Source organism: Dipodomys merriami, unplaced genomic scaffold (assembly GCF_024711535.1).
Source record: "Dipodomys merriami isolate MVZ:Mamm:240054 unplaced genomic scaffold, mDipMer1.0.p SCAF_2, whole genome shotgun sequence".
Lineage (NCBI taxonomy): Eukaryota > Metazoa > Chordata > Mammalia > Rodentia > Heteromyidae > Dipodomys > Dipodomys merriami.
The window spans coordinates 112,994,111-113,006,720 of NW_027203381.1; the positions used below are offsets into that span (position 1 = coordinate 112,994,111).

Here is a 12,610-nt window from a genome sequence, read left to right on the forward strand (position 1 = left end):
AGGAAGATTCCAAGCTTCTCCTATTAAAATGAGATTGCTGGGGGAAGCGGGACAGGGGGAAGAGCATCAACTTAAGACTTCAGGCTAGACCCAACACAACGCCTGTACTCCAGGCATCTCGGCTCTCACAGGATGAGAAGCTGGCCTCGGTGGTCAGGGGCACAGTCACTGGGAAGGGCCGGCTCGAGGCTCAGCACCTTCCGTGAATGCCAGCACTACGTCTCCATAGCTCTAGCCATGACCAAGAGCTGGAGCCTCTAACATGTGCTCATCTCCAAATGACGAAGAGTGGAGCGTTACAAAGCGTTACTCCTGGGGCCAAGTAGATCTGCAGCAAAGCAGCTATTCTACTGCAGAGCATGTGCCCTGTCCCTCTGATGTTTCAACAGGAAGTGCGGGGTCTACCATCACCCCACCTCTCCCTCCCAACAGATGGCAAGTCGTGTGAGATGTGGGAGCCACACGACGCACGTTCTCGGCCCTGGCTGAATGAGCAGAGCCATTCCCTGGGGCTGGCAGTCAGCTCTGTGCAGAGCCATACCTGGGTTGCTGGCGAGGAAGGCCAGGGGACTGTCGCCGAGGTCCGCAGGGCCGTCCACTCGGTGGGGCGGGCTCTCCAGCAGCTCCGCTCCTCCCTCCAGCTCAGGGTAGGTCCTCACCAGGAGACCCAAGGAAGGCTGCAAGAGGAGATCCTTGAGCGTGGAGGAGTTCAGGGTGCCGGCAGCACGATTGTTGATCTCAAGAATCTCATCCCCCGCCTTCAGGCCTGTCGGTGAAAGATGGAAAAAGTGTTCATTCACACACAGATCAGCACAACAGCTTCAAAGTTCTGCCAGAAACGGCATTTCCAAGCCTCCTATGAAGGCCCCAGGCCCCAGGTGCTGCTGGGAGCAGTCTACAAGGTTCAAAGGTAATGACAAGGTGATCCCACGGCCTGGGCTTCAAAAGGCTGGAGGAGGCGCCCTTACATCAGGCTTATTCTGACCCCCGAATGTCCCCAACAACAGCTCACTCCTTCGATCTTTGTCCTGGGAGCATCTGCTGATTTCTCCTCACAAATGCTAATTCTAGCTTTCTCCCTACAATGTTGTGCTCTGATTGCTACAAAGTCTGTTTTATACACACTCGTGTCTATTGATCATTTCTCTGACAACATAATGCTGTTAAGATCTCCCTGGATACAGATATACAAGTGAGGCTGTATAGCTATGCTCATTCAGAACAATTTATAAATCAAATGTAATCATTTCGGCCTCCCTCTCTTTTCACCATTTAGGGTAAATAGCTTACTCTTCATTTTGCTAGGATCCTCAAGGGGTCTGCTACTTTTGTAAAGCATGCTGGGAAAGGGACTGAATGAAGTTTGGGATCCTCTAAGGAACAATCCCAAAGAACATGAAGTCTGGATTTACTCTATGGAAGGGGAATTAAAGAAAGGTTGAGCAAGGGAGCGGTAAGTAGATCCTGGAAGAAAACTAACAATCCTTCAACTAAGACAGGAAGAAGAATACAGTTTCTTTAACTCCCCCAGCCCCCCCATTTATGGGACTTGAACTCAGAGACCTAGGTGCTATCCCTGAGCCTCCCTGCGCTCAAGGCTAGCACCCTACCACTTGAGCCACAGCACTACTTCTGGGTTTTGAGCGGTCCACTGGAGATAAGAGTCTTACAGGAACTTTTCTGCCCTGGATGGCTGGCTTTGAACTGTGATGCTTGGACTGATCTCTCTCTCTCTCTCTCTCTCTCTCTCTCTCTGTGTCTCACACACACACACACACACACACACACACACACACACACACAGCACAAATACAACTGAAATTTATTTTTTAAATAAATATAAAATATACCAAGGAACTTTACAAGTGAGAAAGGAATGAAAGGGAAATATAACTATTTTTCTTCACATGGAAGGCAAAGTTCTATGAGGTAAAGAAAATGGTGGCATTACAACATTTGACTTAAAAAATGCAAAAAACTCTCCATGTGGAAGGCAGGTGTTTGGATGGGTTTTTGGTTTATTTTGGGTCTTAAAGCAACATATACAACTAGATATTAAAAGGACTAAAAAAAATTTTTTTAACTTAGAAACAAAACTCAATGAGGTTTGTCAAAGAGAAGCTGCAGGGATCATGTGACCGGCACGTGGGCATTTTTTAAGGTTGAGTTCACATCCCAGAACCTGTGAGCATGACTTCCTAAGAAAGGAGGATTATTGCAGTCAGCTGTAATTAAGTTAAAAAACTTGGGGCTGGGAAGGTGGCTCAGTGCAGAGTGCTTGCCTTGCATGCATGAAGCCCTGGGTTTGATTCCTCAGCACCTCATAAGCAGAAAAAGTTGGAAGTAGCGCTGCGGCTCAAGTGTTAGAGCGCTAGCCTTGAGCTGAAGAACTGAGGGACAGCACCCAGGCCCAGAGTTCAGGTCCCATGACTGACCCAACAAAGAAAAAGACAGAAACTTGTGAAAAGGTCATTCTGGATTACCTGATGAGCTCTGTGCCCGCTGACAAGTGTCTGTGTAAGCACGTTCAGAAGACACAGCCACAAAGATCAAGGCAATGCAAAGAGGGACACAGAGATGAAGTGATGCAGCCATGAACCAAGGAATGTCTGCAGCCATTAGAACCGGGGAGAGGCAAGTAAAGGTTCACCACACCCACCCTGGGCCTTTGAAGGGAGCCTGGTCTGTGCATAAATCTTGATTTCTGTTCTTTGCAGAAGTGTGAGAAAATAACTGTTGTTTTCAGCTACGCAGTTTCTGTACTTGGTCATAGCAACCTAGCACAAAACACTACAGGGTGCTTTCTGACTCAGTTATTCCCAATCTGGCTGAGTAAGAGCCAGAGAGCCAAGAGCTGTGAGCAATAAATGCCTCAGGGGGAAAAGGGGGTCTTTGTTCCAGCTCCAGAGGGTAATCACTCCATGACTGTGGTCATTGAATCTCTCCCAGCCTCAGTTTCCTCATAAGCTAGATGAAATGAAGTAGTCTACATCCAATTCTACTGAAGAGTTCCAGCAGACAGGAATCTGGCTCTTTGGCCAAAGGTTAGTGTTTTATTAACCAAATGAAGTCATATTCTGCTCAGAAACCATCCATGCTGTCTAGTGTGACAAAACACATGGACTCCATGGAAGGCAGCCATCAGGAGGAGACTTACAAAACAAGCAACTCTAGGATGAGCCAAAACAATAGGTTCAAGTTGAATAAAGCCTAAAATAAATCACGAGGTTCAAAGTTTCAATTCTCCCAGTGTGGCCAACATGAAACCCAAAAAGAGATGCCTATGGTGGAAGGAAAGAGGAGGAAGTAAAGTTAAACTCAAGGCCTGGGGTTCACACCTGGAATCCGAGCTATTCGGAAGGCTGAGCTCTGAAGATCATGGTTCAAAGCCAGCCCAGGCAGACAAATCCCTGAGTCTCTGATCCCCAAACAACCATCAAAAAGCTGGAATGGAGATATGGCTAAAGTAGTAGATCACTAGCCAGAAAAAAAAAAAGAGTAATCAACTGCGTGCATGCCTGTGTGTGTGTGTGTGTGTGTGTGTGTGTGTGTGTGTGTGTGTGTGTGTGTGTGTGTATCTGTCTGTCTGTCTATCTGTCTGTCTGTCTGCATGTCCTAGCCAAAAGGCCTATGTAACTTATAAACAAAGCAAACAAATAAATAAGCCTTAAGTTCAATTGACATAAACAGCACACTGAGGGTCAGTTAGGCTGAACTGCACTGGACTTTCCCTGACTGCACATTCTAAGGTCATTTTCACAGGAGCACTGACACCTGGGTGATGTCAGGGCCACAGTATACACTCCAATGAACAGGTAGAGGAAACAGCTGATCTGGAAAGAGAAAGATTTAGCAGTTGTAACAGGATAGCTTCCAAAGACTGCCTCAAAAGGAGAATCAAGCTAAGAGCAGGAGCAGAAAGCTGAAGGAGGGCGATAATCATCAGCTATGACACAGAAAGAGGACTCTGGTCCACAGCGAGCCCTCAGGGTGGGGAGGCTCATCTTCAATTAGATGCTGCATCTAACATTATATACTCAAAGGATCTTTCTTGACACTCCCTCTCACATGAAGAGGGCTGAGCCTGTGGCCCCCGAAGACACGACATACATCAGATTATTCCTGCATCTGCACAGACCCTGCTCCACTGGGTGAACTGATGGGCGACCACCATGTTTTCACGTTGCACCAGGGCTCTCAAATTCAAAGAAGTAAAACAGGATGTGACCGAAACCAGCGCCGTGGATTCCCCACCCCCAAGGCCACGTCAACGGCACACAAGGCACCCTTGTGGCTGATAAAGATCGGCCTCAGGGGTTGAAGGACGCACGAACCCTGCCACCTCTGTTCTTGGCTGAGCCTCAGCTTACTCTCTGTGTTTGGCCTCTAGACTGCCCAGGGCCAAGAAAATACTGAAGCGGGGAGAAAGGAAAGAAAAATCCTTCCCATGACAGTTAGCAGATCAAGAATTCTGACTTTTATTTCTTACTTGTCACGTCTGCTGCCATTTCTGGGCACAGCTGGTCTGTGGGTTTTGTTTCTCCAATGTTTATAGTGCAGGGAGCTTGCAAGATGCAAACCACCCAGAGCTATGCTGGAATCAGCCCATGGAGGGAGGTCGACAAGATGGATAATGACTCCATTCAGCAGTCTTTCCTAGAGGAGAGTGGTAACCAACTATGCCTAAGCGTAGTGGCTATGTAAAGACACATAAGATCATGCAGAAAGACCCATGTGACCACCAGACAAAAACAGCAGTGGTAACACAGACAAGCCATGGGCCGGCCAGAGGCCACAGAACTAGGAGGAGGTAGGGACGACCGCTCAACCTGAGAGGCTCCGAAGGAACTAGCCCTCTGATACCTTGATCTGAGACTTCTAGAACTGAAAGAAGAGAGGAAGACACTTGTACATCTATGTTCACTACTCCACTGTTCACAACAGCCAGGCTATGGAAATAGCCCAGCTGCCCTATAATAGATAAAAGTGGGTCAAGAAAATGTGGTACCTATACACAATGGAATTTTACTCATTCATTAGAAAGAATATTATTTGCAGGAAAATGGATGGAACTAGAAGAAGTCATGTTTTAGTGAAGTAAATCAAGCTTAGAGAGACAAACAGCACATGTTTTCTCTCAGATGTGGAAGCTAGATTTAAAATACAACTATGCATGATAACATATGCAGGCCTCTGAGCACTTACACAAACTGACTAAAGGAGGGTAGATAGGGTGGGGTGGGGGGGATGCAAAGGCATAATTCTTCTGAATAACTGTCTATCAAAACCAAAACCAGTAACAGAAAATGAAAACATGTCTGGGGGGCTGGGTAAAGGGAGAGCACCGAAATGAAGGGAGGAAGGGTAAGTAAATGCAGTCATGATATTCAATGAATATTATGTACAAAGTGTACTATGTAACTTGAGGGTCAGGACAAAAGGGGGGAAATGGCAGAGAACAAAAGGAGGAGTAACACTGATCAGGAGATCAAGAAGCACTGGACTCACAACTCTACTTATGGAATTGTAACCCCTTTGTACAACTATTTAATAACAATAATAATAATAATAATACAAGATGCTCTTAAGAGTACAGCAAAAATGGAGAATTGGGATTCGAGAGTAGCTCAAATGCACTGAGAGTCAGAAGGAAACAGGCAGGATATAACAGGAGTTCTTTAAAGTAGGGGCGGGGCCAGGCACTGGTGGCTCATGTCTGTAATCCTAGCTGCTCAGGAGGCTGAGATCTGAGGATTGTGGTTCAAAGCCAGCCTAGGCAGAAAAGTCCATGAGACTCTCATCTCCAATAAATCACTCAGAAAAAGTCAGAAGTGGCTCTCTGGCTCAAATGGTAGAACACAAAAAGGCTCAGAGACAGTGCCCAGGACCTAAGTTCAAGCTGCAGGACCAGCAAAAACAACTGGAGAGGGGGGCAGGGAGAAGAGGCAGCGGCAGAAAGGCTGATCTAGATTCCCCAAGTTCTCAACTTCTGCAAAGACTGTCTAAGACTAGAAGCAACCGACATCAGCTTCCAGGAGCATTGCCACTTCAACCAATGGCTTTTGACCAATGCGGACCGAGGCCCAGAAAGGTTTCTCCACATGGGATTTCTCACCCCCGTGAGTAAGTAAGAGTAAAATCCATATTCTTTGAAAATGTCGTTGAGGAGAAAATGTCCAAGTACTCTTTTTATAGCCTTTCTCATCCACCAAGGAGAGAAACCCCAAGGGAAGACAGAGAATAAGCATCCATAGACTTACCTTTTCTGGAAGCTAAGCCAGTGTCCTTCACGCTGTTCACGTATAGCCTCCGAACCCCATCCTCCTCCACCGAGGACAGCAAAAAGCCTACAGAACACAGAGACAGCATTGCAGAAATCATATGTGCTATCTGTGCCGCCAACAACAGACAGTGCGTGCTGGAATCAGACATGTTTCACGTTTGGGGGTTCTATTTTGGGATGAATGTTTTCCTTTTCTTGTTCCTATGTTTATAAAGCAAGCTCACTCTAAAGAAGTTACTATTTGTAAAAATAAACATCAGTACGTACATGAATGCCACCTACTAATCAATGCAGATGGAAGGAAGTGAGTGAACATCACCTTGGTTCTGGGCAAGTGTCCTTCCTTAGCCTTTTCCCTCCTCATCTCCACTGCGCAGAACAGAAGGATTAGCCTGTGTCATTAGGATCTGTTATGCTTTTCTCACCAGGTCAATGTCTTAGGCTCTGCCACTGTCACTGGATGTGGTTTGTGTTCATCCCTGTGCTACTGTGAGATACTGCTTCCTTTAGTAACAATGCACAAAAAAGGAGTTAAATGGTAACTTAGTTTACAAGTCCATTTGAAAGTGGCACTGATTGATTCCATATGCTATTAATGACCTAAGATTATGAGCTAATTTATTTTGGGTTTAGCTACTCCTTCAGAAAGGAAAGCAATCAGGCACTGGTGGCCCATACCTATAATCCTAGCTACTCAGAAGGCTGAGATCTGAGGAACAAGGTTTGAAGCCAGCCAGGGCAAGAAAGTCAATGCAACTTATCTCTAATTAAACAAAAAGCTGGAAGTGGAGCTGTGGCTCAAATGGTAAAGTGTTAGTCTTGAGCACAAAAAGCTCAGGGACAGTGTGCAGGCCCTGAGTTTAAGCCCTAAGACTGGCACAAAGAGTGGGGGGAGGAGAAGAGGGGGAGAGGGAAAGGAAGAGAGAGAAAAAAAAGGGGAGGGGAAGGAAAGAAGGAGAAAGAGGTAGAGCAACGCCCAGGCATTCAAAGTGGTTTGAGGATCTCAAGTGTTCCAGGTCCTGTGTGTGCATAGCTTTCTGGGAAAGTCTTTCCTATTCAATCTGTCCAGACCAATACCTTCTTTTCCAGAAGGGAAGTTCCATGGTAGCTACTTCTAAAAGGGCCATGGGTATGAACACAATTGTAAAAAATCTGCAGTATTTTCAGCTCTGGGAGCAAAAGAGCCGCATGTTATAGATGCCTGTATAACACAACACAAAACAAAGAGAGACAAGCAAACAACAAAACAAGAATTCATTCCAAGGCTGACTGCCAGGAGCCATGGAAAGGTACCCTTAGTGTGTGTTAGTTCGCAGGACCAGAAATGTGTAACCTCCCAAAGGCATAGCTGCAGTTCACTGCCACTGCCGCCCCCGCGCCACAGCCCCTCCCAAACGCCACCCACAAAGCACCAGCAACTGCCCTGAGGACTTTCCACAGGCTCCATCTTATTCTTCTTGAAAAATTCCATTCTCACAGAAACTTAAGAACTTTCAGATTCAGTTTCAAGACACCTACAGACATATCTTTCTACGTGAACCATTTGAGTCAATCAGCCTCAACTTAGCTCTATTTCTTTGTATTTCAAAGTGAATGGGTATGTCATGATAAAAAAAAAAAGTGGATAGGATTCATTTTTATAATATTCTGATGGGTACTCTTTAAAAAATTAGCATCCAAAAGGGGTAGGCCAAGAAACCAGCTTGTTTAACTAGAAGAGGACAGAGATCAGGTTGACGATAGCCTATGGCAAGGAAGCTAAAGTCAAGGGGCATGGCTCAGGTGCGTATGCACTCTGTTCCTTCTTCTCTTGGTAGTAATGAAATGATGAAGTTCATGTCCAGGAGTGAGGGAGGGCCTCCAGTCAGTCTGACGACTGAGTGACTATGACATCTGTACCTCGGGACAGATATGAGCCTGGAAAATTTCTGTGACTGGAAAGACGGCAGAAGAAAGGATAACGGTGGTAATTCCTTTCTGAGGATCACTTAAGGAAGCCAGAGCTTCCAAATGTAACCAGCAGCCAGGGGTCAGGCCAACAAGAACTCCATTCTATGTTTCAGAGAGACAACTCGCCTACATTTCACTGTGTGGAAGGCACACTGCCGTGGGGTCTAAATAACCATTCCTACCTTATCAGACATCAAAAGAAAATTGTCTTTCCCACAGCTGGTTTATTTTGAGGTAGAGAACTAATCAGCTAATCATCAAAGTCACATTCAGACTCTTTTAAATAGGATAGCAATGCTCTAATTCCAAGAAATTAGCTCTAACCTAGACTGCGAAACAGGAGGCAGAAGAAGATAACTCCACATACACCTAATGACTCCGCGAAGGAAGCTGTCAGCTGTGAAAACAGGAAGTAGGAACTAAAAAAATGACCTAGAGAAGGAAGGAAGAGATTTATACTATATGTGGGGGGGGGGGATAAGAAAACAAACTAATGATGAGCAGAAAAATCCCTCCCCCTGAAACGGGTGGACAAAGAAAACTCTCAGCATGATAAACAACAGAGAAATATTCCAATCTTGGTCCAGGGTGCATGCAGATAGCAGGCCAGCCATCCACAGGGAGGACACAAGGCTAACAGGGCTGAGAAATACCCAGAGAAAGAGGAACGCTGGAAGTGTATACTTCCACTTACAGGTCAGCCTGAGGATTGTGCTTCACCTAACATCACGTCACCACTCAAGCTTATTTCTACAGTTAAGTTTGAGAGACACCTAATGGCTGCTGTGGAGAGAGGTAATAGAGACAGAAATGACTAAGTGTTAACTGTTTACAGCTGTTCAGTTATTTAAGAAGTTAGATCCTCCCTAACATGTTCCAACATAGAAAAGCTAAATTTGGGTCATACTCTGTGTGTATGTATGTGCGTACATGAGCTGCTGTTGTCATAGTTTTTACTAAAGCCACACTTGGGAAAGTATTAGCGTTGTTAGTTCTAACTGGGGCTGAATTTAGATTCCCATCAGAATCTCAAGATTGGAAATCTCTAGCCTTCTCAATCACCAAGCTACTCAGGAGGCTGAGATCTAAGGATAGAGTGGGAAGCTAGCCTAGCTAGACGAATCTGAGAGATTCCTATCTCCACTGAACTTGCAAAAAGACATAAATAGAAGTGTGGCCCAAGAGGCAGAGTATCAGTTGTGAGCAGAAAGAGCCAATCAAGAGTATGAGGTCCTGAGTTCAAGCCCCAGTACCAACACACATGGAAAAAAAGAAAGAAAGAAACTCCAGGGCCCTTCAGTTTCACTTCCTGCGTTTGTGATTACCTGTGGTAAACTTTTATTCGAATATATGATTATAATGGTCCTCTGCTCACAATCGCTTGGGGTGCCTAACTTACAAAATAAACTTTATTATTAGTATGTTTGTGTAGGAATGACCAGTGTTGAGAGCTTGACACTAGCCACCATTTCAGACAGCCAGGGGCATTTAATAATCCCAAACCTGAAGATAACAGCAGCTACAACATAGCAGTGTATGTCCGGTCCCATATCACTCAATCTCAGAATAAATGAATTTAAAGAGCTCTGAAACTCAGCCTGCTCTTGATCCTTGCTACTTTACCTTTACCTGACAGAAATTAAGCAAACTAAAGAGATAAAGAGCAATCTCATGGAACAAGTGGCTTTGGAGGATCGGATATTTATTTACACTCCCTGCCGCTAATTACAACTTTAATGCAGAGGTCACACTTCTACATTAGCCTTTTCACACACAGATGTGACTCTCTGCTGCGGGAAAACTGTCCTTGGGGCTTTTTGATGTCTTTCATTCTAAGGTCAAGCTGTAAACAGCATGAAGGTACAATGCAAGCAGTCAGAGCTTCAAAATTAGGTTCTCTTCTAATGAAGAGGCCAAGAGCCTTGATGAAGCTCTCTGAAATGAGCATTCTCTGTTTGCAGGAGAAGATGGAGGGGAATATACTAGTCAGTAAAAAGGTTGAAGATTTTCACATGGCAAAAGTCTTTAGAATCAAGACGACCTATGCCATATACAGAGGGTCTTCAATCATTCTACCAGGAACTTTGATCTCCTCCCAATACACAGCAGGATCTCACATACTCAGTAGGGCCACAAGATTTGCCTTGGTCTATGACTGACTGGAAGTAAAGCGATTCCCACTTTACCATCTCTCTCTGTCCCCCAGGCAAAGCCACAGATGGTGTCTCCGGTGACAACTGTTCTGGCTGAGTGCTGAAGCCCAGCCACAAAGGATGCACAGTGAATGGGAGACAGCAGTCTCAGCTCTGAGCCAATCAGCAGGCTTTAGTGACTGTTCATAACTTTGCTCACTTCTCTTCTCCAGACTGAGAGGGACAGTATGGATTTCCCTGTTGATTTCACTCAGGTCCCAACTCTTGTTTGTTACTGGTTAAGTCACGCAGTGCAACATTAAGAGTAATCTTAAACTCATGGACAGGATTGCAGAGTTAACTACCAGGACACAAACAATCATGTGTACAAGCAGGCCTATTAACACAGCAGGCTTTGTCTGGCTGCAATTCTTTGAAACACCTGCTTTCAACTTATGTCCTTGGCTGGCATCGGGGTGCTTAGATATGGGGACCATCCCTAGCACTCTAACCTAACTCCTGTGTCTTGACTATTTGTGAAAGCCATAAAACGTATGCAGAGCGCCTGCCTTCCTCCTGGGTGGGGTCTAGAACTTTTGTGGGTGCTAAGCAGGGGTTGGGGGGGTCCCCGTGGGCACATATATGACCAGCCTTCCAAGAAAACCCCTGGCTCTGAGCCTGAGGGGCATGCATCCCCCACGTGTTGTCCCAACTTGATATTGGAACTGACTCCACCTATGGGACCCCACTGGGAGAGGAATCTTGGTGTAAGAACACCTATGTCCACCCTGCTACACGCACTGCTTTAGTACCTTCACTTTGGCCGATCTTGCCAGTGTCATTTCATTGTTATAGGTAAGAGTCATGAGAGTACTGCAGGTTCAGTCCTCTCAGCGGAGGAGCAAGCCCAGTGTGGTCCCGGAGATGCCGACACAGTGTCAGAATCATCCCCTTTGACATTGTATTTATAGGAGAAGAACATGGATGGATAATTCCGTCCCATGGAAGGACATCACTACACAAACCAGTCTGCTCTCACTGTTTCCTTCTGATGAGAGCAGAACCCCAATGATTCGTGGGAAGAAATGCATGGCGCCCAAGGTTACTTTGTCTGTTTTCCCAGTTCAGCGATTTACCACAGCACCATGGGGGCCAGAAATGCTCCATGTGAAATGAACCCCAAGGGCTTCTTAGTGGATTGTAGATCACTGCCAATGTGCCCCTGCAATGCCCAACTGGACCCCCATGTACCAGCGATGGAAGACAAGCAAGCCTACCGTAATTGTCAGCCGCTGCGTCTGCCTTCTCCATGTGGATGCTTTGCGTGACTTTTGGACAAATTTCAATTTCTTTATACAGCTGAAAATTACAAAGAGGAAGCTAGTTAGGGTGACATTATAAAGAACTTCTGAAGAGCAGTCATTATTCAAAGTAGAAACTTAGAATTCCTTGCTTCACTCAGCACGTCTTTTCTCACCTTGTTAAAAAAAATTTTAAAAAGTGTAAAAATTTAAAGAGCTAAAGTAACTACAACCTCTAATGCTGGGAGAGGAAGGGGTGTGTATCAAAGTCAAGAATAAGTAATAAAGACCTTGGCATGGGATTCATGGAAATAAGAGAACTCTCTGCTCCCATTCTATTCTACTCCCATACAGCCATTCTGCAAAAAATTCACAGTATTACAAATAGAGACAAAGATAGTATTGGTTTTGAGGGTTTTTTTTGTCAGTCATAGGGCCTGAACTCTGGGTCTGGGCGAGCACTCTACAACTTGAGCCACAGCGCCACTTCTGACAAAGATAGCATTGAAACAAACAAGGAATTATGTTAATAGATAACATCCCTTTTTAGTCACAGTTTACCAAAGTTAGCCAAGAAGAAACTGATTTTTATAAATGAATCACCTGTCTGGAAACCCAAGAAGGTCTAGACAGACTAATTTTACAACGCCAAGATAAGAATGACATACAGGCTGCACATCAGAAATGTTTCTTTCCTTCCAAGCCCAGTGAGACAGACCTGTAATCCTGGCACTGGGGAGGTTGAGGCAAGAGGATGCTAAATTGGAAGCAAATCTGTCTCAAGAAACTAAGGGCTCAGAGGCGCAGGACATGGTGGTCTCTTGACTAGTGCAATAGGCAATGGATTCTTATCATTAGGACCACAAAAAAAGTTATCACTCAAATTAATTGATAGTCACTTTTGCTATATCTGAACCTAATCACAATGATTCAGGAATTTCCAA

General features: G+C 45.2%; 1 protein-coding gene across 6 annotated transcripts in view; it reads right to left on the bottom strand.

Annotated features, from left to right (window-relative positions):
- Positions 1 to 12,610, bottom strand: part of Tiam1 (TIAM Rac1 associated GEF 1) — a 347,945-nt gene that overhangs the window by 50,961 nt on the left and 284,374 nt on the right. For all 6 annotated transcript variants that reach the window (XM_070030552.1, XM_070030549.1, XM_070030551.1 and 3 more), the window contains 3 exons: positions 11,643 to 11,724; positions 6,261 to 6,347; positions 542 to 766 (listed from right to left, as the gene is read on the bottom strand). In XM_070030552.1, the coding sequence (XP_069886653.1) occupies positions 542 to 766; positions 6,261 to 6,347; positions 11,643 to 11,724 (394 nt within the window). The remainder of the gene's footprint in view (positions 1 to 541; positions 767 to 6,260; positions 6,348 to 11,642; positions 11,725 to 12,610) is intronic.